The sequence below is a fragment of the Triturus cristatus genome, chromosome 12, assembly GCF_964204655.1.
Source record: "Triturus cristatus chromosome 12, aTriCri1.1, whole genome shotgun sequence".
In the NCBI taxonomy this organism is placed as follows: domain Eukaryota; kingdom Metazoa; phylum Chordata; class Amphibia; order Caudata; family Salamandridae; genus Triturus; species Triturus cristatus.
This window is the reverse complement of record NC_140595.1, coordinates 657,264,280-657,291,315: the sequence shown is the minus strand read 5'-3', so window position 1 is coordinate 657,291,315 and position 27,036 is coordinate 657,264,280. Positions and strand designations below refer to the sequence as shown.

Here is a 27,036-nt window from a genome sequence, read left to right as displayed (position 1 = left end):
TCAAAGATGAGACATTTTGACTTATCCAATGCTAGTTGTACAATGCAATCTTCACCCTCAGTAAGCGTGACAGACCTCTACACTTACTGAAGAAACGTGTTTCAACATTCATGTGCGGGGACATGTATATCACAATTCACAAATGCAGGCAAGAGAATTCTAATAAAATAACTTTAAGGAAGCAGGGCAATGGCTGTCTATGGAGAGTATGGGGTCCAAATACACAGCTTCTCACATTTAAGAAAGCCAGTAACCAATATGTGAAGCTTTAGACTAATCTTTAACAATGTAAAAAAGTTGCAAAAAGTCTATTATGTACTTTAAGTGTCATAAAACATAATTAAATGGTACATGACAGCAGTAATATATCTCAACTTGCAAGGATGCAAAATCTGGATTTTTTGCCATTTGACCAACCTGTTTTGATTTCTACGGGTAAAATGAATAGAGACCAGCAGTGAGAAATGTATGTTGTAAAACGTATGCATAGTTCCACTCAAGGGGTCATTTAGTACTAGGAGCTAGTAACGAATAACATTGGTGCTGGGCATGGTTTGTGTTTTGCACCAGATTAGGACTTTGGTGACAAATAACGCAAGCAAAGTTTTTGTTCCTATTCCTCCAAAGCCCCCTCCAGGATCCTTACTCCTTACATAGTGTTTTGTACAGACAATAACCACCACTTACAAGCAGTGGGAACCAACATGTGCAAAAATGCAATCAAGTGTAATTTGCCCTTAATACCGAATGAAAGCAAGTGCTAAATATGTGCAAACGCAATGTACACCTATTTTAGTACATATAAAGAATACAGGAATAACTAGGAAATATATACTGTTAAAATATCAGCAAATGAATGCAAATTTCCCATTATCTATTTGCACCGGACGTGACATCACTGGCTTCCTGTCTACGGCACCCTGTGCTCCTCCCCGCTTACAGGACCTACTTAATAGCAGCTACAACACTAGCGCCAGGGGCGGTGTAGTGTTCTAAGTGAAAAGAGGGAGGCAATGTGGCATTCTAGAGTGTTTATATGTCACCTGGCTATGTCATGCTGGGTTGTTGCATTCTAGTGTGGAATGCATCTGAAGGAGAATGTTACCTCTTGAATACAGAAAGTCAGTTGCTGTTAGGAGTTGAAGGATGGGGTCTCTTGCATATCTCCTACAATAAAGAACCTACAAAGCTTACCTTGTTCTTGTCATCTGTTTCCTGCATCTTCATCACTTCATTTTGGCGACGACTGGAAATCGAAATCGTCAAGAGACCCCAACTCGCTGCTTTCTCCTCACAACGTTTTTTTTGGACTTTGGGCTGCCTCGGATTCAATTCGCGCACTCTTCTGCTGAGGCTTTCACTGCCGACCATCGAGGCGTGTGGGAGGTCCTATCGGGACCACGATTGCTGCCGCGGTGATTTGCCTGGCCCTTGGAGAGCGTCTGCGGCGCAGCTGCCCACTACGCCGTTTGCTTCTGCCCCGAAGAATCCTAAAGAAAGGGGTCGGACACTCGCAGGCATCAATAAAGTTTTTTTTTTGTTTTTTTTTTCAACTTCTGAAAGCTCGTGCCCACTCGCAGCGTTGCCTAGCAACTCACCTCGCGCTGGGCGCAAGCTGCTTATTGTCACCAAGCAACGTTGGAAGCTTTGACGTCGCTCCGCACACGCTGCAGTCTCCGCTATTGTTTACAGTCACCAGGCAACGGGGGAAGCTTTGACGTCACTCCGTACACGTCTCTGTCTCCGCCGTCTTTCGCAGGGTTACCTGGCAACTCACCCTGCGTTTGGAAACAGCCATTTCCGCTTACTGAGCACACGCAAGTAGAGGCAGTTAGAGGTTCCAGGGCTGGAAAACAAGGTACTGTCTTGTATTTTCACATTTTGGCAACGCTGATCTGCACAGCTTTATGGTTTTTCATTGCAGATCCTTCGCAGATCGTTTTAACATTACCAAGGTGCTGCCAGTTATTTATTCATATTCACAACGCTGTTCAGCACAGCTTTATGCTCTTTTATGGCAGATCGTTTTTGGGATTACAGTGACTTGTCTGGACATTTAGTGACAACGCTGATCTGCACAGCCTCGTTTTCTCTCCCTGCGCTGATCTGCTCAGCTCTCCTCATTTGCAGATCATTTTCTGTTTTGCTTGATTGAGGAGTTTAGGGGTTACAAGGTGTTGATGTGCATGCCTCATTGTTTTAAAATATGCTTAGGTACCTTAAGTGATGCAGACAAAGGCAACTGTTTATTTTAGATAAAAGAAGAGGTTTTGTTGCGTGATCACATATTTTACATTCTATCTTGTGTTTTTTTTCTTGCTATTCACTTCTTCTCTTTGCGGTCATGCAGAACGTCACTGCTCCGCCTTTCTTTCTGTCCGCTCCTGGTGATCCCACTATTCCATGGATAAAATGGAAAAAGGTTTTTGCCAATTACGCCAGGGTGTGCGGTACGTCTCTGAGTGCAGAAAGAAAATCTGCTCTATTCTTACATTGCCTAGGCTCAGAGGGCCAGGAAGTCTTTGAACATCTCCCAGATTTACCTGATGGGGACTCCCTCAATGAGTACGAAATCTGTATTAAGAAAATGGATTTGCATTACCTTCCAAAAATGAGCATGATTTTAGAGAGATATCATTTTGGTAAGAGAGTTCAAAGGCATGATGAATCTGTGGAGCAGTATGTTACCGCACTACGCAAACTGGCTTCCACTTGTTCGTTCGCTGGTAGTCTGGAGGAAAGACTTAGGGACCAGCTCATGTTGGGTTCTTCGATTGAGAAGGCGAAAGATGCTCTTTGGCAAAAAGACAATCCACTTTTAGAAGAAGTTATCACCACATTAAAAATGCATGAACACTCTAAGGCATGTTCAGAAGCTATAAAAAAGGGTTCGGACACTGACAAAAGCGCAAACACTGATGTCAAAGAAATTAAAGCTAAGTCATCTGTGGATTCTGACAAACTAGTCAGGTCATCGTTACAAACTGGTGAAGGTTCCTCCAAAGTCATACGTCAAAACTGGAATCCCAAATTTTCTGTAAAGTGCTTTAGGTGTGGAAACACAGGACATGTAGCTAATTTCAAAGACTGTCCTGGATGGAAAACCACATGTTCCATTTGTAAAAGAAAGGGGCATTTGTCTAAGTGCTGTAGGTCTAGCAAAAATACAAAAAATGTGAGGGAGGTTGACATCTATGAACAAGATGAGACTGATCTGATTGTATCTCAGATATGCAGTCAAGGGGCAGATGGTCCTATAGAGGAAGTGCTGGTTAATGATAATCACGTAGACATGTTGTTTGATTCTGGTGCCAAGATCACTTTAGTACCAAAAATCTTTTATGAAAAATGTCTATCCACTAAAGTGAAGCTATTGAAACCAGATATTGTCCCTAGAGGTTATGGTGGTCAGGTTATAGATCTATTGGGATATTTTATGGGAACAATAGATTTTAAAGGAAGGATCACCGCGGGGAAGATTTATGTCTCAATGAAAGGGGACTCTTTGATCAGTTGGTCACACCAACGTGATCTTGGAGTTTATTTAGATCCTAATGAATCTCCTTCGGTGTGCTTGAGAGATCTACCCAAGGTTGCTTCCATCTCTGATAACGGTGTATGGATAAGTAAATTTCCTAAAGTTTTTGAGAAAAAACTAGGGTGCCTTAGAAAATATGTACATCTTATTAAACTAAGAAAGGATTCCATTCCTGTCGTGGCCAAAGTCAGGAATGTTCCTTTATTGGTAAGAGACAAGATGAAGGATGAGTTGCAGAAATTGCTTGATGGTGGTGTCATTCAAGAGATTGAAGCCACAGAGTGGGTTTCTCCGGTAGTTATGGCCCGGAAGGCCAATGGAGAAGCCAGATTGTGTATGGATTTGAGAGAATTGAATAAAGCTGTGATTGTGGATCATTATCCTCTTCCAAACATTACTGAAATGTTATCCTCGTTAAATGGGGCCACACACTTTTCTACGCTAGACCTATCTTCAGCCTACCATCAGGTCAGACTCCACCCCTCGTGCCAAGATTTGACGGCTTTCATCACGCCGTTTGGCACCTTTAAATTTCTTAGAATGCCTTTTGGTCTAATATCAGCTGCATCAGTGTTTCAAAGGGTGATGGAGAATGCGTTAAGGGATGTTGGTGGAGTCAAAATTTATCAAGATGACGTTCTTGTGTATGGGTCGAGTTTGAGAACACAATGAAAGGATGAATCAAGTTCTCTCTAGGTTGGAGGATTCTGGTCTCACCCTCAGATTGGACAAGTGCAAATTTGATGTAAAAGAGATTGAGTACCTGGGGCATGTGATTTCAGGGTCAGGAATCAAGCCAAAACCTGCTCTGGTAGAAGCCATTTGTAAGTTGAGTTATCCTACGAGTAGAGATGAACTCACAAAATTTTTGGGGATGGCTGAGTTTTATAATAAATTTGTTCCCAGTTTTGCTCAGAATACTGAAAAGATCAGAGCATTGCTAAAGAAAGGGAGTGAGTTCAAGTGGGATGAATCTTGTAATGCTGAGTTTGATTTAATTAAGGAGTGTCTGAATAGAGCTCCAGACCTTTCCAGTTTTGACCCTATGAAAGAGTCTTATGTAATGACTGATGCCAGCTCAAAAGGACTGGGTGCGGTGTTGCTACAGTCTGGTGAAGCAAGGGACAATACTATTTTATTCATATCCAGGCCTCTTAGAGGCGCAGAGTGTAACTATTCCGTGGTTGAGAAAGAGGCTCTAGCGGTGTACTGGGCTGTTCGTAAACTGAGGAAATTTTTGTGGGGTAAAGAGTTTGTTGTAGTCTCTGACCACAAACCGTTGAAAGAAGTTTTTGGAAAAAAGGGGATTGACCGTGTGTCACATAGGATAAGGAGATGGGTTGTAGCGTTGCAGGAGTTTGAATTTGTTGTTCATTATTTGCCAGGGGCTAACAATATTCTTGCTGATTGTTTGTCAAGACTTGGTGGCACCACGGTCTCTGATGAAAATGATGATGAGGAAGATTACTTTCTTGGCGAATGTTCTGGGGATGAATGGAGTGTGTGTTTAGTCACCCAGGGGGTGGTTACTGAAGAAGAATGGAATGCAGTAATGAGGGATGATGCTGTTCTTCAGCGTGTGGTCTGTTTTGTCCGTGATGGGTGGTGTGAAAAACACATGTGTGATGAGGAGATTAAGGGTTTTTGGAATGTTAAAGAAGAGTTATCTTTTTCAAATGGGCTTCTCTTTAGAGGGAGTAGACTGGTCGTTCCTGGGGCAGTGCGCCAAAAGTTAGTTGAGAGTGCACATTCCAGTCATATGGGCATTGCAAAGACAAAAGAGAGACTGAGGGAGGTTTATTGGTGGCCTGCAATGGACACAATGGTTGAAAGACTGGTGCGCGCGTGTCCTCAGTGTGCGGTGAGTGACAAAGTTCTTAAATGCAGGACTCAACCTATGCTGATCAGGAAGCAGGCAAGTGGTCCTTGGACTGACATAGCTGTTGATATTCTTGGGCCGGTCAAGGTGAAATCTCGAGATCAGTATGTTTTGGTCTGTGTTGATATGTTCTCGAGGTGGCCAGTCATTAAGATAGTAAACAGTGTGGATTCTGCTGCGGTCATTAACTTTCTCGATGACCTATTTTCTGGTGAGGGTTTGCCAGCATCTGTGTTGACTGATAATGGTGTGCAGTTTGTGTCCAGGATTGTGGAGGAGTTTCTCAGTGAAAGAGGAATTACACATAAACGGGCTTCCTTGTATCATCCCGAATGTAATGGTGTGGTTGAGAGGTTTGTGAGGGTGCTCAAGGAGGCCATGCAATTGGCGTTAATGTCTGAGTATGACTGGGAGGAGGCGGTCAATAAGAAAGTCTATGAGTATAGGGTCACTCCTCATTCCTCTACTGGAGTATCTCCTTTTACTCTTTTTAGAGGAAGGGTGCCTAGCACGCAGGTGAATCCTCTTTGGGTGACATCAAGAAGGTTGGAAACAGGTGGTATTGACAAAACTGAAGGTTGGAGGGATCGTGAGATGGATAAAATGATAAAAAGAAAGGAGTTGTATGACACCAGGAAGAGTGTTAAAAAAACTGTTATTCAGGTGGGTGATTGGGTCAGAGTAAAGCTGCCTGAAAGGAAGTTTGGGAAGTCTAAGTTTGGTCAACCTATTAAAGTAACCAGACTTTTGGGTAATGCTGTCAGAACTCAAGATCATAGAGTTTGGAATCTTAACAGGATTGCAAAATGTCCTTCTAGTTGTGTGGAAGAAGGTTTGTCTCATGCATCGCCAGTTCCCTCTCTTCCCTCACTCCCGGTATTGTCGAGACCTGTCAGGTTGAGGAGAGTTCCTCAACGATTTCAAGATTAACTTTTATTATTTTGCATGGTACTTTTTGTTTGCGTGGTAATTTTGGCTTTGGGTTTGTTTCGTTTGGAAAAGAGGGAGGTGATGTAGTGTTCTAAGTGAAAAGAGGGAGGCAATGTGGCATTCTAGAGTGTTTATATGTCACCTGGCTATGTCATGCTGGGTTGTTGCATTCTAGTGTGGAATGCATCTGAAGGAGAATGTTACCTCTTGAATACAGAAAGTCAGTTGCTGTTAGGAGTTGAAGGATGGGGTCTCTTGCATATCTCCTACAATAAAGAACCTACAAAGCTTACCTTGTTCTTGTCATCTGTTTCCTGCATCTTCATCACTTCAGGCGGCTCCTCTGCTAAGGCGGAGGAGCATCGCCCCACTGCTTTAAGGCGGTGCAGAGGAAAATGAAAAAGATAACAAAATGCGTTATCATTTCATTTTTCCATTCCTAGGTGCGGGGAGGCGCTAGCCAGAGAAGGGGCCAGGAAAGGAGTGGTTTGCCCACTCAAAGTGCACATGAATGTTTGACTGGCCGTCTTGGGCTGGCCAAACATTTATGCGCACTTTGCATGTTCCCCACCAGGCTGCATTATACATGCCCCCGTCTGAGCGCCGAACCACGGCGCTCAGACCAATCACAACACTGCAATGCAGCATTGTGGTTGACTCAGGGGAACCAATCACAACGCTGCATTGCAGCGTTGTCATTGGCTTAGGAAGCCTGGGAGCCCCGGTGCTTCCCCTGCGACGAGGAGAGGCTGCAGAAAGGCAATGGCTGGGAGCGCGAGCAGGAATGTTTTTTTTTCCTACCCACCTCCCCCGCCACCGTTCCCTCCCAGCCGCCACTGACTAGCATGAGCGGCGGGCATGCCGCTTGGGCGCCAATGGTGCACCATAAGCAAGTCTGTCTGGGCCCATTCGCACCTTGACCGCGCTCAGCACTAGGAATCCTGGTTCTCCCTTACCCATCACTACCCTCCAGCACTCCTCCATGCTCTCAACTCCTGCCCCCACTTGTCGAACTGCAGACACACAACACGGAAGGAGCAATCACATACGCCTCCCGAAAGATCTTCTGCACTCTTCCACACCTTAGAGCCACCTCTACTGAGCCAACACCACCAGCACTCCACTCTTTCACACTAACAAGCCACCCGCTCACGCTTACACAGACCAAACACCATTCATACAGCACTCTCAGATGCTACTTAACACCCGCTCGCTCACCAAACACACCACAGAGATATGGGAACACACTCCAGACCTGCTCTGCCTCAAGGAAATATGGCTAAACCCAAACTCTGCACCGGACATCGCTATGGCCATCCCCACCAGCTACAAGATTGCCAGGCAGGACCTTCAACAAAATCCCGGAGTGAGAGTCACCATCATATTCGAGATACATATCACAGCCAACTTCTCCCCGGGTGGAATCCTCGTATACAGACTCCCAGGGCCCCGCACCAGTTTCGCTAGTGAAATCAAGGACTCAGACACACTCATCATCAATAGCACCCCTTTCATTCTCCTCTGAGAGCTTAACATTCACCCAGAGAACCGCACCGATCCAAACCCTACAGCCCTTCTAGAAAACTTCAAAGACCTTGGCCCTCACCCAGCATGTTACCAAATCCACAGACACTGCCAGTCACCTATTAAACCAGATTTTCTCCTCCATCTGCAACCTCACAGTTGACAAGCCAGCAACTATGTCCTGAAACGACCATGCTCTCATCAGTTTCTGCATACCTATCCTTCACCACCACAAACCTACCACAACCGAAACCGCAAGCCGCAGCTGGAAAAGCATCACAGAATAGGAGTGGGGTTGTGCCCTCTACACACACCAGCCCAAGCACACCAGCAACTTGCCGAAAGCCATCAAGAACCTAAACATCTGGATCACTGTATGCGCCAACATCTTGACACCCCTCAAGTGCATCCCAACAGCAATACCCTGACCCTAGGCCAGCTGATACACCGAGGAACTCAGGATGACAAAACACCACTGCAAACAACTGGAGCGCAAATGTAGAACAAGTAAAGACAACAAAAATAAAGACCTCTTCAAAACAGCCCTAAAAATCTAACACCAGCAGATATGCAACACCAAGCACAGCTCTTGCAGACCGCATCACTGCCAGCACTAACAGCAACAAGGAAATCGTCGCCATCAAAGATTTCACTGTGCTTTCTGCTACCTCCTTCAACATCACCCCCTCACAAGACCTTTGCAACAATCTCTCGGAAATGTTCTGTAACAAAATTACTTCCATATACAGCAACTTCGACCCTCAACTTGACCTTTCACCGTCAGATCCTTGCCCCTAACACGCCTTTAGCAAAGGACTCATACAGATCAGAAAAGCACTAACACCCATCCTCAACGCCTCTATTGACTCAGTCACATTCCAGGACACCTAGCAACATGCCACTATCATGCTCCTGCTCAAGAAACCATCCTCTGACCCAGCCACGCTTTCCAACTACAGACCCACCTCCCTATTATCATACCCAGCAAAGGTCTTAGAGAAACTAACCAACTAACGCCTCACTGACCACCTCAGCAACCACCAGCTTCTCAACGCCACACAACCCGGATTCAGGCCCAACCATAGTACAGAAACAGCCCTCATTACCGCCGCAGACAACATCAGCTTTATCCTTAACAGGAAACACAGCAACCCTCATTCTTGAGGACCTCTCTGCAGCATTTGACACGGTCTCAAACTCCAGCCTCATCAGGTGACTGCACGAAATTGGCATCCAAGAACCCGTTTGCCACTGGATTTCCTCTTTCTTAACAGATAGAACACAAGCTGTCAGTCTGGCACTTTACTCTTTGGAAGACCCCACACTCATTTATCAAACGCCTCAAGATTAATTGCTCATCCCAACCTTTTCATCACATACATGATCCCTCTGGCCAGCATGATCCGCCCACAGAACATTAACATCCTCTCCAATGCCAACATGAACCTCATACTCACCCTCTTGGGTAGGACCCCGGACACAAGTAACAAGTTCACAACATACTCGACCGAAGTCGCTTACTGGATGAAAGCCAAATGTCTCAAGCTCATCACCTAGAAGACAGAGTAATGATTTTTGGCTAGAACACCTCACCATGAGACACAAACTGGTGGCCGATAGAACTCAGACTCACACCCAGGATCAACGTCAGGAGCTATGGAAGAACCATTGCCGGCAGATTAGAGATGAGTGCACAAGACAATGCCTTTCATGCTTCTTGCTTCAACACCTTGAAGATGCTGAGGAAGATCTTGGAATGGCTCCCAAGCAACACCAGAAAAACGATCCTTCATGCCCTAGTCACCAGCAAGTTGGACTACGGGAACACCCTCTGGGGTGAGATCACCAAGCAACTCACTCTTAAGGCTACAAGCCATCCAGAACTCGGCAGGCAGACTCATCCTCAACCTCCTACAGAGAACTTGCTTCACAGCACATATCACTGATACACAAATGCGCTCATTTCAAACTCCTCACAAACACATTGAAGGCACTAAAAAACTCAAGACCACCCTCATCTCCTTCCACCAACCACCCATACTCCTTCATTCCACAGGAGTCCTACTGGAGCACATACGACACATGCAGACCGAGATCAGGAGGACGGGCATTCTTATATAGCTCCTAAAGCACGGAATGGCCTCCCACTCCACATCAGAGCCTCCCTCCTCTCCATGAATTCCGCAAGAAGCTGAAGACCTGGTTTTCAACTAACCAACCTACCCTAGGCAGGGCTAAGCACACACACCTGCTCAGCACCAGAATACCCTTACGGGTGAAAGTGGGATTTACAAATGCACAGTACATAACAAGTAATTCAATTACACCTGTGTTTGGAAGCAATAGAAAGATCAGTTAGCACCTGGAAAGCATCTTAGAAATTTCTAGTGGAAGGTTGGAGTCTGTATAATGTCCATTTCTTCTTACATTAAAGTTCAGAGAGGAAAGTCGGGAATACCATCATGACAAACACAGACAAATTGACTGAATATCCATATCGGTTATTGTGTGCAAACTGACTGCAAGAGATCCAGAAGCAAAGGCAAAAGTTTGTTGGGTGTTTAATTATTTAGAAATTAAGTAACAATCTTTCTGCATAACAGGGCAGTGTAATCAAACCATTACAGAATTACTATGGGAGAGAAAACAGTAGAATAGTAGTTAATTGTTAAGGAATGTTTCATAAGTTGGAGGTAAAAAAGGGTGCAAAATGTGCTATATTATATCTTGCTCAATATTCATACCACCACCCATCCGTTGACCCTGAATAAGTGATTAAGCTAGCTGGGAGTTTTGTGCAGACAATGGATGAGCAACCTTCCAACTGGCGTCAAGTTTCCTATAGACAGGCGTTTAAGCAATACATGGAGTCTTATTCTTGTCAATGCTATGTAGTCCCTATAAACTGTTGGACTAAAAGTGTGGGGAAAGAACTGTTTTTTATTAGATTAACCATGCTCATGTAACAACACAAGATGTTTTGGACCAGGCGCGTGCAGATACAATTCAAGAGATACTGAGTGAGGGAGTCACATTTCTATATCACGGTGTGAAGGTGAACACGTTGCTGTGTGAGTGGAAAATACAATGTGGTGCTGAGTGAAGAAAGGTTTCCCCTTTAAAACTAGTAGTAAATCCAACAATAAGTGAGAAGCATTTTTCCAAAAGGACAAAACAATTGATCGACTGTCATATTTGCAATGTTCAAAATTCAAGATATTTTAATGACCCCGAGGTGAACTGCAGCTGGTGTAAAAGCATATTAGAAAGCAGAGAACTGCAATATATAATTTCTCTTCAGCTGCACTTCAAAGTTTGCATTTGGAAAAACGGCAAGAAAGTAAACTATAGCCAGTTCATGTGCTTCATTTCTCAGGGTGTATGCTGATGTAGGTTTATAGCAGGCCATTTACCTTGTGACATATTTCCATCTGTACCAAACAAGAGAATGTGTTCCACTGACTTGCAACAGTCTAGACAGAAGTGAATTGGCCCAAAGCAATAGAGCAACTTGGCAGATTTATGTACAGGCAACGCAGACTTGAACCAATGACTACCTCAGCCCTTCCGAAGCATAAATCTGGTGTAAAAGTGAACAATATAATACCTGTTGCTAAAATGTAGGTCTGTAGATCACTGCACTGCAGAACCCCTGCGCACAATATAGTTTATTTTGCTTCACTGATGATTTCTAACAAGGTACTCAATTATTTTTTTCCCTCTTCATTTCAATGTCTTACAGTATTACGTGAGGTAAGTGCTCAAAGTGGGCGGGTTCTGAGGGGAATGATGTTACCCTAATTTTTATAAAAAGACTACCATTCCAGGATTATTTACGACAGGTAAAATGCTTCAGGGGAAGGCAAGGAATCTCCTGCGTTGCGAATCAGAGGGAGGGGCAGACAGTTAACCCAGCCTTCTTGCCAGGGTGCCTGATTGCCTTAAAAGAAATGTAAATATGCACAATTGGTCAATGTGCAAATGTATAGGGTGCTTTAAAGTTGTTATTTGCTTTAACAGAATCACTTGATGCTTCCTGATGATACAGACTTGTTCTTTTTAAGTGGTATTGAAGGGGAGTTGAGAAAAGAAACTAGGACACCGTGGTGCCTGGGACACAGCACGCACAGCAATATCCTCAAGGCTTCCATGTACACAATAAGTCTGCTACAAAAATTCCGAAACAGTGATCAATTCTTTGCTCAAAAAACAGTAATCAATTCTTTGCCATGTAGAACTGAGATTTATTAAGTTGCATGTAGATTAAAGACTCATTCGCAAATGTTAACTTCACATCTGCCAGTGACAAAGATGTAACGTCTTTAACAACCGGGAAATGTCCAGCAAAGTTGCTCAAGAATCCCAATGCATTTCGAGTGCGGACCAACCTTCGTCAGCGGTAATTATTAATTAAGGAGAATCATTGATTACAAGAATGAATACTCATATAAAGTCAAATCATAGGTTCAAGCACAAAAAGGCGTCCAATGCGAAAAGTTGAAAAAGGATATAGTTCATGACAAGATACATAAGTGAATACTGACATTTCTACCTAATACATAGATTTCCTATATGCTGACGACATGTTATCAGTCACATTCAGCCTGTGTACTGTATTCCAAGTGAAAACTTAAGATGAAACAAGAGATTCATAAAGAGAACCTGTGACACACTAAAGTCCGAGCATGCATCTAGTGAGGCAAACAAAAGTCGTTATGTGGAAGGACACAAGGTGTCACTGACAAAAATACCATCACGTGAATCACTAAGTACGCACCAAAAGCAATCCGGTGGAAGGATATAATGCTAAATGTTTACGTGCCCAAATTATGTGAATAGTCAAACGTGATGTCAAGTGTAAAGTGATGCAAGCAAAACCTAAACCTCCAAAAAAATGGACTGGTGGGACGGTGTTCTAGTTTCTTTTCTCAGTTTATCCATGGGCTATGGCAGCACCCTTTCCCAGCACTGGCACGCAAAGTTTATATAAATATGATAAAAAAATTAAACATTTTCCAAAAATATTGTTTACTTAAGTGCATTACAATCATATTTTCTATTGCAAGGGCGTTACCATCTGAACTGTGAAGTGTGTGCTTTTAAATGATAGTTATAAAACAATTGCACTAGGTACAGTCTGGATATTACTAAAATATATATTTTGGAAGCTCTTTTTTATCTTAAACCTTTTTGCACATTTTATAGCAGCCTATTTTACAAAGTGTGTTGTGCAAATTAAAAATAATGACCGGCATTTTGCCGAACACGGCTTGGATGACTGAACCACTGACTCCATATAATGGCTATCGACCTCATGACGGTCGTTGATTCTAGCTTCACAACTCATGACAGTGTACATAGATTAAGTGTACCCTGGATGTTGGCCGGTTTTGCCAATACTGGTGATTAGATTTTTTTTTTACATCTTCTTCATTGAAATTTTCCCTGAGAAAGCCCACAATAGGGCGAAACCCTTTACGGCTTGTTACGTACACTGATGATGAACAAGATTAAAAAGACAAAATATAAACGCTCCACTTGTCTTGCTTTGTTTTTCAAGCAACTTTCTTTTGTATACTCTCTACTTACGTTGCCTCTCTACTACAATCACATGCCTCTAATATTGGACCATTTGGTAGATGGTATTTAGGAGGTGGGCAACATGTGTTTTGGGCCCAGTGATTATTACACGTGGTGCAGTAACATTTCTCATAGCTGCCAGTATTTGTTCATTAACTAATAGAGGTTTCATAATGTACGAAGGTGCATTTCCCACCAATCAATTTAACTTGTATTTATTTTTCATTTAAGCCGATTTATTTTATATGTAGTTACCTGAAGGTGAAAGACCCCAAAAAAAATAAGTTACACAGTAATTCGTTTTTTTTAGCCACGCCCTTCGGCCCAAACCCCATGGTCACCCAATCCGTCCCCATTGCACGCAGCATCACAGTTCCCATCATTTTGTTTAAAACACTTCGACTGCTGCTAGAGTTGTTCAAAACATTTTTTTTTTTTACTAAATTTAGGCGATTGACTCTTGCAGACCTAACTGTCAAAATGTAGAGAGTTAAGAGGGAGATTGCCTGTTCCATCTGATAATTATTCTTGAGAAAACTAGGCACTGCGTGGACAAGGATGTGCAAGATGTGATCTCATGATTATTGACAAAGCCAACTGTTTGTCTTTTGTATGGATAACAAAAGTTCCTTTACACTCAAAACAAGCACGGCATTGGCAACTGCAATGAAATTGTTCCTCACAAAGATAATGGGAACATCACAGACCGCAGCAATGCAAGCTTCACTCGCAATAACACCTTCACTCACACCAACAGACTAGGTACAACACAGACCGCTAAGTGCAGACTTGCCACAAAAAGAATGTGTTCAGACTTACATCACAAGCACAAAACTGGTATAGCATTGTCAGTCACAGAGTAGGCTAATATCTCCAGATCATGCCACTTCAGTGGGACACCAGGTTTCCACTCCTGTGTTTATTTTTTATTTAACAACCTGGTGCATTCAAAGCATTAACCTTGGTTCCATTTTCCAAATTGGACTATCTCGCCTAATAATACTTTCCAGAAATCTCAGGACTGAAAACATGGGGTGCCATTAACATGAAGCCTCTTAGAAACTTGGTACTGCTTGTCAGGCCTGAGGTATGTTGATGTCAGTTCATATGTACTGTCTGCAGGCTTGTGCAGCAGGGGAGACTGATTTCAATTATTACCTGCATACTACCCGAGTCGATCGAGACCCCAGGAGGCTGGATATTACCTGACAATCAGGAAAGGACATGGGTAGTGTTGCAAGGCGTACACAGCCCTACACTAATCCTTGGCCAATACCATCAATTACAGAAAAACGTCCAGCGCTTCATTGAACAATGTAAGTTACACTTAAACAGTTTCCTTTCTCTACATTGTCTCTGTTACTTAAGCAAGTGTTGTAACTGCTGGGTATCTCAAGTTTCACCACCTGAAAGCCACAGAGCCAAAACAAACACATCATGCATGCTGATGTCCAGCTGACACAGAGTCTGTGAAGCAAAAGCTCGTCACAAAAAGTCCTGCAAGTAGAAACTGTTCTGGGTGGCAATGCTTCCTGTTCCAAAAAAACATCTACACATTTACACTAAAGGAAGCTCACTTCTAAACTTTCACCACAGTGCACAGAGAAGGAAAGGCACTGCAATGGGTACTAATTTTTCCTTTCTGTAGGCACATGGACATAGCACTGACTAGCCTATCCTACCAGTATGAAAAGGACTCATCACCTGTCGCTCAAGCACCTGTCTTCACTCTTCCAATGCTTCTTTTGCAGCCATGGATGTCTAATCAAACTGCCTTATCCTCTACCAAAGGTGTTTATTATTTATAGAAGCTAGACAGCAATGTTTTAGAAGACTCTGTAGGGTTCATTCTGAGGTTTGAATACAATGTGAGGGAGTGCTATAGAGGGCATAATACTTATTGTAAATTTGGCTCGCCTGCCAGTCCCCACAGTGGCATTAAAGCAACATTTTGCATTAGGTTGCCAATAATCTTGTTACCCCTCAACTCAATGCTGGGAAGCAGAACCCTGCAAATAAATTCCAGCCCATCTTGCCATGGAGATGACATCGGATGTGGGAGCAGTTTCTCAGAAAACACATTTCATTCAGGCACCTTACAGTAATTTGTATTAAACTCTACAAAGTAATGCACTCCTTCCTGAAGTCAAAGTCTTACCAATGTCCATCCATTCGGGGGGAATAATTCGACACTTCTGGCGCTGTTTCAAATTGATTGCCAACCAGAGGGGAACATCCACTGGCAAACCAGGGTTAAATGGCCCAAGGTCCCCCTAAAACCCAAGATAAGAAAAGAAAGACACATTATTAGCCATCACCTCCATAAATCCCAATTGTACAAGATTATATGTTGGTAAAATTTGCTGCCATGCCACTATCTACTCCAGTGTCATCTCTGTTGGCAGTTATCAACTGGTAAACATCTGCAACTTTTTGTTTGGAGTTCTGGCTTCTTGAATTTGAATAACTGGTTCAGTTCTTACTAAACTAGACTACTGCATCAACGTAGTTCTCTGCCCCAGCCCATCTACTCTTTTGAAACTCTTGAGAAAGTTCTCAGCTTTCTACCTACAAACTATTAAGTCACCTACCTCACAAATCTCATATTTAAATCATTCTAAGGCCTCATACCATAACAGTGACCTATCAATCCAATTAAAATCCTCCGCCTGCACTATCCTACTCCCACTTACTGATTATTAGCCACGCCCAGATCTCTGTAGGTATAATCTAGGGAAGCTAACACACGCCAAGCCTAGAATAAACTCAAGTGGCACTAATTCATACTCGATGAGTACGCTACCAGCAGAATGGATAACTGCAGCCACAGACAAGCCACCCCGCCTCGCAGAAGCCACGTGCGCAAAGGAGCCAACTCATTAAGCTTGTAATACATATCTCCTCGCCTACCACTATATTCTCACATAGCACTTGGTTCTTCTTAAGCACAGAGATTCTCCATGCGGGAACTCTGATACAAAAGCATATTTAAATTAAATACTTATTGCAGCAGATTTTATTCCAGCACCTCATGCGTCTGCCACAAAGTGATGATCAAATAGCACTGCATTCTTCTTTCAGTAAAGGAGTTACACTGCGTTTCTATATGTCACTTTTAACCAAGTCTGCTCCGACAATGTAGAAACCGTCTCACCTGTATGTTATTATTATTTGTCAGTGGTAAGATGGTCGACACCTATGAGTTAACAGTTGAATCGAAATGCACTCCTGTCTTTATTTCCATGCACATCACTGCTGAACAAATGAATACCCTTGTTATTTAAATGTAAAATTGTGTATGGATGCAAGCATTGACATTGAGGAAGGTGCCGTGCCGAAATGCAAAAGACACACAATGCGTCTGTCAGTGCTGCTGTGTGGCTTTTTTTTTTTTTTGGAGTTAAAATGTTACAATGGTTCAGTTCATTCTTTTTTTTTTTTTTTTAATAAAACCTTTATTTTAAATCAGTGACACAGCTATTCAGCCGACAACCCGGAGGTACGGCAGCTTTAGAGATTCAACACATGCTGGCGTCCACATATCACTGACAGGAGAGCCAAAGGTTCTATTTTGCATAAACATAAATACAACCCCAAACACAAGCAAGGCGAAAGGTACTGTAAACACCAAGAGAGGTTCCCATCAGGGGGGACGAGCCCCATCACGTCCACCAGGCACAGGTCTATAGTAAGGGAAAGGAGGGAAAGGCAGAGACTCTAGAAACAATCACATATCAGCGGGAAAGTCAAAGCCGGAAAAAGACTAAGGGGAAAGTTGCTCCTCAGGCGGATCCGGGTCGGGGGGGCAGGCATATGTCCCCTCTGTACTGGTTCCATGGCCCCCACACAGCGTGCCATTTCCGAGGGCGCCCTCGAGCACAATACACTGTCTTCTCCCTAAACATGCTCCAGTCCATGTTTTCCATCCACGCTGTCAGTGTGGGCGGCCTATTGGAGCCCCACAGCCGAGCGATATCGCGCTTGGCTACCATGTTCCCCAGGGTCACCCACTGAGTCTGTGCCGCGTTGTGGTCAGTAGGACTCCAGACATTCAGGAGACAACATCGCGCCTCAAGCTGCATAACAATTCCTGTCACCTCCCCCATCGCCTCGTGGACTTGCCTCCAGAACTCCATAATCGCACCGCATTCCCAAATAATATGGAGGAAGGTACCCACCATACCACAGCCTCTCTTACATAAGCCCTCCTCAGAGAAACCCATGTGGACCAACCTGGGCCCTGTCACATAGACCCTATGGAGTATTTTAAGCTGCACCAGCCGCAGGCGCGCGGGGATAGCGACCTCTTTGGGAGAAGAAACTGCGTACTGCCAATCCTCATCATCTAGTTCAAGGCCGTCCCTGGTCCATTGAGCGCGCAACCCTAGGAGAAGATCCGCCCGAACATTGATAAGCTTCTTATAAATAAGCGAGATCGTGCTCTCTGGCATGTGACCATCCAGGATCCGATCCTCCAACGGAGAGGACTCTGGCACCTTCTCCCCCTCCACAAGGACTGACCGCAAGGCGTGACGCACTTGAGCACAACGGAAGAACTCCGTGCTCCCCAGCTCGTATTCCTTCTGCAGCTCCTCGAACGACTTTATCTTACCCTTAACCAAAAGGTCTCCAACCCTGGATATACCGATCAAATCCCATTTCTCAAACCCTTTTGTGCGCCAGAGCTTCCCCAAAATCTCGGAGTCAAACAGAGGGGTGGCAAGGGTAAGCTTACCCCTCCAGCCCAGCGAGTCCGTCGCCACCTTCCACACATGGACGGCCACTCTGGTGGGCCCCGTGAGGGTGAGGTCCGACGATTTCGAATACAACGCTCTGTGGTAGTTACCCCCACGGAGCAACCAGCGGTCCATGGCAAAGCCAGGGCTCAGCGCCGGACCATAGACACCATGGTTAATCGCGCTCAACTGGGTGACCCAGTAATAACGTCGAATGTCTGGAAGCGCGATACCACCGTCGTACCACGGAAGCATCAACTTAGCGACTGCGATACGCGGACGCCCGTCCCATAAGAGCGCGCGCTGGTGACTTTCGATCCCACGGAAATAGCTGGCTGGGACCAGGTCAAGAGTATTCTGCAGGGCATAGAGGAAACGGGGAAGGGACATCATTTTAAACAGTGCTGCGCGGCCAAGGAGGGAGAGCGGCAATCGCCGCCAGCCCGCCACATCCCGCCGCAGGCGCGCCAAGGGAGGGAGCAAGTTCTTCTTGTAGCGCAAGATGGGGTCGGTGGAAATATAGATCCCCAAATACAAAAAGCCCTGCTGGGCTATCTGGATCGAACAGTTACGCGGAACAGGCGGGACATCCCCACACAGGACATACAAGTGTGACTTCCCCCAATTAATGACTAGGCCCGAGTTTCTACCGAAAGATGTCAAGACGTCACAAACCACTATCAGAGATTTCTTAGGCGAGGCAAGATATAGCAGAATGTCGTCGGCGTAGAGTGAAATACGGTCTTCGTGGTCAGGCGACCAGCGAATCCCACGTATATCCGGGTGCCACCGTATCCACGCCGCCAACGGCTCAAGAGCAAGGGCAAGGGCAAACAGCAACGGCGACAGGGGGCAACCCTGCCGGGTGCCTCTCCCGAGCTCGAAAGGTGCCGACGCCCGCCCGTTCACCACGACGTTTGCAAGAGGCCCCTCATAGAGCAGCCTCACCCACCCCACGAACCCAGGCCCGAAGCCGAACTTGGCCAGCACCGCCCACAAGTATGCCCACTCTACCGTATCAAAGGCCATTGTGGCGTCGAGGGACGCCACGATAGCCGGCTCTCGCATCGTACCCGTCCTGGCAATCACTCCATGGAGGCGTCTAAGGTTTAGTGCAGTGTTACGGTGCGGGATAAAGCCCGACTGATCCGGGTGGATCAAGTCGCCAAGTACCCGGACCAGGCGATTCGCGAGAATCTTGGCAAGGATTTTCGGCTCGGCGTTGAGGAGCGAGATCGGCCGATAGGAACCACACCTATCCCGGGGCTTTCCGTCTTTATGTATTACCACAATCGTCGCCAGCCGTTGATCGAGCGGAAGAAACCCGTTCTCCCGCGCCTCCACGAACATGGCGGTCAAGTGAGGAGCCAACTTATCCGGACAAAGCTTGTACAGCTCTATCGGCAGACCATTTGGGCCCGAAGCCTTGCCGGAGCGCAACGCACGGATAGCACCTGCCACTTCGTCTACAGTGATATCACCATCGAGGTCCTCCCTATCAATGGCGGAAAGGCAGGGCAGAGCGATGTCACGCAGAAGATCACACGAGTCCTCAGTCGGTCTATCCGAGACCGAGGCATATACCGTACGAAAATAGTCCGAGAAACACCGGACTATACCGTCGGGATCAGTGACAACCTCTCCCCCATCCCTCAACAACTCCGGCACCACACGATTAACACGCTCCTTTTTGTCCAGCCATGCCAGCAATTTCCCGGCCTTATCACCAACATCATACAACCGCCCCTGCTGCTCCCTGTGGAGGGTCTTGGCGGCATCTGTCACCAGATCCCTATACTCCAATTGCTTCAGGCTCAAATTGTGCAGCGTGGACGTCTCAATATCCCCCTCCAAGGCCAACTCTAGAGCCGCTATCTCGTCCTCCACTTGTATCACCTCGGCGTCTCTCCGCCGCTTGGCTACAGCCTTAGAAGCTTCCCACAAGGACACCGCGGAGTCAACTGAGCCCTGATTTTCTCGAAAATAGTGGTCAACTGTCTTCAGCAACGCGCTGCGCAGCTTGGGGTCCCGAAAGTACCAGGGGTTAATGGGAGCCCCCCCGCCACCCGGCCTATGTCCAGACGTGCCCACACCGGTGAATGATCTGATATGCCCCGTGCCATGTGCCTAACCTCAGTTACCAAAGAGGCGTGTGCCGCCAGAGTGAGCAGATAATCAATCCGGGAGAGACTCCCGTGGGCCCCAGAATGGAAGGTGTATTGTCACTGAGTGGGGTGCCGCAGCCTCCAACAATCTACCAGGCCAAAAGTATCAATAAAGTCGGGAAGCCACTTCTGAGCCCCCCCGGTGTCTCTGGGCGGGTACCTATCTAGCATTCCAGAACCAACCGCATTGAAGTCCCCTCCCACAACTAGCATCCCTTCGGGGAGTTCCAACAAGGCCTTGCCCAGATCAGCAAACGTGGAGGCCTGCAAGGCAGGAGGGACATAAACAGAGACCAAAACCAACGTTCTGCCCTCCCACCTCCCCGACACAGCCACAAAGCGCCAAAGCGCCCCCTATCGTCAACAATGGTGGAGTCAACCTCAAATGGTAGGGAAGCTCTGACAAGTATGCCCGCACCCCTGGATCCCGAGGAAAACCCCGAGTGAGCAATAAATTTGTAGCCCCTTCTGTTAAGTGCATAACACATATTCCCTATAAGGTGGGTCTCCTGCAAGAGGACCACATCTGGCAAGGTCCGTTTCAAAAATTGCAGGACTATCCCCCGTTTTATACGGTCCCCTAAGCCATTAACATTCCAGCTGAGTACGTTTAAGCCCCTATCCCCCATCCCTGAACACAAAGAGACCTCCCCCCCCCCCCCAGAGAACCACAATCGGACAATTCTAACAGTCATTGCTACGCCTTGCAAGAAAAAACAACAACCACCCCAAACAACAACCCCAACATCCTGAGACCCCCCCCCACCCTGCACCTCTGCGTCAGCTTACAAAGCCCCCCCAACTTGCAGTGTGCCTGTCGCCCTACCAGAAACAAATCTACAAAAAGCACCCCAAGGGAGGAAAGAGCCCCTATCTTCCCCCCGCCGCCCTCCCATTACTGCAATAAGGTGCGAGTCACTGTCCAGGGCTGAATCGAAGCAGGCCAGCACCGAAGGTATCACTTCTGTCCATCCCGGTCGCCTTCCACCCCATCCACGCTGTCCCGGCCGGGCTGTCGCCGAGGGAGTGCATCCAACCAGTCCCCTGCCATGTCCGGCGATTCGAAGAAGAAAGTCCGATCCTCATATACCACACGCAGCTTAGCGGGGAAAAGCATGGCATACTTCAGGTCCATATCCCTAAATCGCCGCTTCACCCCCAGGAAACTTTGCCTCTGTTTCTGCACCATCTGGGTGAAATCAGGGTAAAAGCTCACAGAGGCATTTTGAAAAGGCACCGGGCCTGTCACCCTCGATGCTTGCAGGATAGCGTCCCGATCTCGAAAGTGGAAGATCCGGGCGACAATCGGCCGCGGGGGGCTCTCACCTTAGGCCGTCCGCCAGGCACTCGGTGAGCCCGCTCCACCGCGAAAAACTTGCCGAGGCCCTTTGGCGCAAGATGATTCACCACCAGATCCTCGACGAGGAGGTCCACGGAGAGCTCCTCCGAAGTCTCCGGGACCCCAATAATGCGCACATTATTGCGCCGGGCCCGACCTTCAAAGTCCTCGAGCCGGCGAGCGGAGAGGTCATTCGCGGTTCGTAGCTTGCGGACCTCAGCCTGGAGTTCCGAGACATCGTCCGCGAGGCCAGTAGTCTTGAGGTCCAGGGACTTGACCCGCTCAGTGGTTTTTCCCAGGTCCGCGCGAATCAAGTTGACATCGACCAGAATCATGTCCACCTTGTGCGCCAGGGTCTCGAACTGTCGCCCAATCGAAGATTGCATCCCATCTATCGCCCCCTTGATATCCTGCAATGATAACTCCGAGGCTGGGGATGAATCGGCCTTCTGTGCTTCCAGCGACTGTCCCGATCCACCAGGCGACCCCTTCTGCTGGGCATAACGATCCATATTGTTGGATTGGATATAGCCTCCCCGCCTGGTAGTCTTAGACTTCGACCTGTCTGCCTCCGATTTGGTCGACATCTCGGACAGCAGGACGGTCAGTCGCAAGAGGACGTCCCTCACTCAGGTAGAGGAGACAGGGACGACTAGGTCTTCAACAGCCAGGAGGTCTTCCAGACGACAGAGGAGCTGTATGACGCACTCCCAAACCGGAGCAAACAAAGGGCGAGAAAGCGAAAGTGAAAGTGCCGCGGCATCCGTCCGTCAGTTCACACCTCCCAAGGCCGCTGTTGTTCAATTAGTGGCCGGGCATCCTGCCAACGCAAGCCCCTGGCATCCTTCGGAGGTAGGCCGCAATCTTCCGCCGTGCACAACTTCGGCCCCCGGTGGGCGATCTTGGCCTGGACAACGTCAATCGCCCCAGCTGTGACTCATCTGCAGGATTCCGTGCATGAAAATCAGGATTTAGGACAGGATGATTGCCGGAGGGCGCGAGGGTAGCGGGAGCTCAAGGCTCACGCGGCCATCTTGGTCAAGCGCTTGGCTCCTCCTCGCTGTGTGGCTTTTTGAATAAACCTTGGGCAACGTAGAAACGGTTGCTGGTGGAGATACTGTTAAGCTGCTCACACCCACGTGGAGCAGCACCAGAGACGGCTGGTGTACGAATGGAGAGATGATATATATATATATGTATATCACATCATACAGGCACAAGTTTGACCAGCAGTACTTCCTAAGTTCAAGATGAATCAGTAGTTCTTAAGAGCTTTGGCATCTTGAGAGAACTATGATCCGTTAAATTCCCCACTGCAGGTAGTTCTGTGTTATCTAGAGCAGTGGTTTCCAAACTTTTTAGAACCATGACCCACTTTTTAGAACGACAAACTTTCACAACCCACCTACCTTTAATGGACATTTTTAATGTAACTAAAGCATTGTGTGGTAGTGCATTGTCATTTACAGAAAGCACATTTTCCATTGGAATGACCACAAACTTTTCACATACGGATTAAACTATAAAGCACACCGCACTCAAATGATAATGTGTGTAAATTGGGTTTCTGTGATTATTTATCATTTGTGTATCACCAATTAACCCCTTCGGTGCTCATGACGGAACGGTTCCGTCATGAGCCACGGTTGAGCTGTGCTCATGACGGAACCGTTCCGTCATGACCACGCCCGCGCAAGATTCCGTCAGCACAGCGGCGGAATCTGCGCAGCATGGAAGGGGTTAAAGTGGCTTTGTTTGTTTTGATCCTAACAATAATCTCTGTTTCCAGCACACTTCAGATCTAGAAAAAAACATTTTACTTTTCTAACTGTTGAATGCATACAGTTCATTAAGAGGTGTTTACATGTTGTGTGTTGCAAAAAAAACAACATCCTAAAATTGTTACATATTTCACTTTAAAAACGTCACCGACTATGCAGAGAAAGAAAAGTAAACACCAGTCCCATGTTAAAAGTCCCATGTTAAAAGAATAATCAGCAGCTTGACATAAGACATACTCTGGCATTTGACCTCTGCCATTGAAGCACTGCAACGGTCGCAAGATAAACACAGAATTGAAAGCATCTTATTTTCCCACCCCACCAAAAATCGACTCACGACCCACTGTTTGTAGGAACACTGATCTATGGTCACATGTTAGACTTTTAAGAGGAGCAATACAGCTGAATGATGCAAATTAAATTATCAAAGTGAGACTTGATAACAAACATGGTAATTAGCCACAGTAGAATGTTAGTTGGGGCGGGGGGGCGCACGCTATAATAATAAAAATGTAATATAAAATCTCCACTACTTGGCGATCTCACCAACCTCAGAATGTTCTCTATCCTCTTGCCAAGCCAAGAGCCTTCACAGACTTAAAAGTAGAGGTTGAAGTGGGCGAGATAGGAGGGGCATGACGTGTCCATACTTTTTTAAATTTATAAAAAACAGTTTTACTTTTTGCGAAAGGACAACCGCCTCAGGAAGGTCAATTCCGATAACATTAATGTTTCAGCTGAAGTGTCTGTACAGTGATACTTAAAGTGGGCAGACAGCTAAATGAGAAACAAGCCTTCTTGCCAAGGTGCCTCCTTGCCTACAAGAAATGTAAATGTACTCAGCTGGTGAAATCTGCAATTGTAAAGGGTGCCTTAAAACAGAAATTGTCTTTAATTATTGGAATCACTTGAAGCTTCCGGATAACACAGATTTATTATTTTTGAGTGGTAGTGCAGGGAATTACCAGCTGAGCTGGGAAGTGTGGGCTTTTAAGGGACCGTTATACACTACATGCTGTCTCGGTATTACTAAAATCTATATTTTGAAAGCACCTTTTCTCTTAAAACTTTTTGACTGTTTTAGAACAGCCTATCTTATATTGGGTGTAATGCAAGTTTAAATTAATTACTTATATATTCACAGTGCTTTCTGTCACAGGCTGGAACTACGTAGCAGTAAAAATACACAATTTACTTTTCTCCAATAAGCCGGCCCAGATTTATCAAAGGATTGCGTTGGTGCTAGGCAGCACAGTGTGCACTATTGCTGGGAGAGAGCAGGAATGCGGCATATTTTAGTGAATATGGTGCATTCGGCCCCCTAGATTTGATGCAGCACAAGCGACAAGTTGTCTTGCTGCGTTGCACTACATCAAATAATGATAAATCTGGCTCTTCATTCTGTGGATCTCTCGTTACACACACAGAGCTCTGCAGTGCATTAATTAATAGAGCTTTCATAATGTACGATAGTCCATTTCACACTGATTAACTTAACTTGTATTTACTTTTCATTTAAGCTGTGCGTTATTTTATATGTAGTTGCCTGAAGGTTAAAAACATAAATAATGTTTACAGGATCTTTCTTTTTTTTAAGCCACATCTGTGACCCTGCCCCCCATTGCATGCATCATTACAGTTCCTATACTTATCTTAATGCACATCGACCCTGCTTAAAAGGAAACACCCTCGTAAATATGTGTTCCCTTCCAATAACTGAATTCTGTGGAGATACCCTACCAAGCATCTGGCTGACCCCCACCCATCGACTCGGGAAGCTGAGATGTTTGGAAATAGTTATTTGTATTCTATTAACTTCTCACCCCGATCAGATACACCTTGTCCAGGCTGAAGTTAGGAATGATGGTTACCGGCTCCTTTTCTGCCAGGAACTCCACCTCCGAGGGGTCCATGGGCGGTGGAGAATAGTCTTTGGACAGAAAAGAGAAAACACATCTAGGAAAGTCACCAAGTAACGCTTTCAGTCACTTGACAAGAACAAACAAATTTACCCAGTAACAGAGAAGAAGGACGATAAAAGAGAGCCTCTGCAGACTATGATTGCACATCAGTAATCGGACCGGCCATGTTGGAAAAACTATTACGGTAACGTTTTAAAGAATAAACATGCAAAACGCAGGAAAACTGTATTAGAAACTAAGGCCGCTGTAACAAAGAATGAGCACTTTACAAACCAACTAATATTTTTTATGTATAGCTATAGTTTGCATTCGAATATATTATTACAATCGAAAATATGTTATAGTCTCTTTATAAACACTTGCAATTGAATTATGCTTGAAACATAAGTAGTTCCCCTTTTGGATGGCTTTTCTTTGAGCAAAATCACGTATTGTGGAGGTTCCCGGATGGCACGTGCCTCGCACCTACTTCCTGATTTTAGAGCTTTCAGTAGTCAGCTCTGCTGGGTTGTTTTCTACCACCTTCATCGTACCGTCGAATTCACCAGTGATTGGTCAAGAACCAGCCACTCAGCTTAAAGAAACGTCCACGTGTTTGTTTATTGGACAAATATCCTTCCTAAGCATATTCGGGTTTCCCGCGCTGCGCCGCCTTCTGCGATCAGAGCCAAATCGAAAGTGACTGTCATGCTAGATAAAAGCTCCTTTATTTATGCATTTTTATAAAGCGTGGACTTTACCCGAAGGTGTCAGAGCGCTGTACAATAGAACCAGTTACGTTACATGAGAGAAATGTTACAAAATAGAACGTGCAAATATAGCAGGACACAGAAACAAACACAGCAGGCAAGAGGAGATAGAGACTCCTTAAAAGTTGGCATTCATTCTGGCATTTCCATTGTTCAGATATGTGTTTTTTCTAGTGGCCCATGCGTCTGTGAAATTGATGGTCTTAAATCTTAGTTGGTTATCGTTTTTAATTTATTTCATGCAGTTTTATATAGCGCAAACTTTACCCAAAGGTGTCAGAGCGCTTTACAAAAGAACCAGGTAAGTTTAAAAGGTACACAAGATAGACTAAACACACTATGAAGTTACATATATACAGTTACAAAGGTACACAAGATAGGCTGAGCATGCTAACAAGTTACATAAATGCAGTTACAATCCCAACAAGTTACTTATGTATATAGTAAACAAGCATTTGCAATGCAATAGGTCTCGCATTTGCAAGAGTTTGACCTATTGGCATTGTAAATGACTATGCCTTTTATTTATGTGTTTTGAAGTCCTGCAAGCGGTGCGTAAACACGCACTTTGTACAGATAGTCCTTGCTTACGAGAAACAAAGCTGGCAGTAAAAGAGGCGCAGTTATTGCCAGCCTTGCTTCTCGTAAGCAAAGGCTATAAGTACAGAGTGCATGTTTACGCACCTCTTGCAAGTTTTGAAACAGATAAATAAAAGGCATTGTTTTTTATAATGTGAATAGCTCAAACTCTCGCAAAAGTGAGACCTATTGCATTGCAAATGCTTGTTGAGAAATGGATGCAGACGGTTAAAGCGTGGCTGTGCCTTGCCGGAGGAGCAGCGACTGGGTTGCAAAGACCTGAAGGCCTGGAGTGTGATACCACCCAGGGGCCG

The 27,036-nt window shown here is 45.5% G+C and overlaps 1 protein-coding gene across 1 annotated transcript in view; it reads right to left on the bottom strand.

The window, feature by feature from the left end:
* Positions 1-25,505, bottom strand: part of GINS2 (GINS complex subunit 2) — a 40,866-nt gene extending 15,361 nt beyond the window's left edge. Inside the window, exons 1-2 of the mRNA XM_085636682.1 lie at positions 25,296-25,505; positions 15,610-15,724 (exon numbers count right to left, since the gene is read on the bottom strand). Coding sequence (XP_085492808.1) covers positions 15,610-15,724; positions 25,296-25,385 — 205 coding nt within the window. The 5' untranslated portion in view covers positions 25,386-25,505. The remainder of the gene's footprint in view (positions 1-15,609; positions 15,725-25,295) is intronic.
* Positions 25,506-27,036: the final 1,531 nt, after the last annotated feature.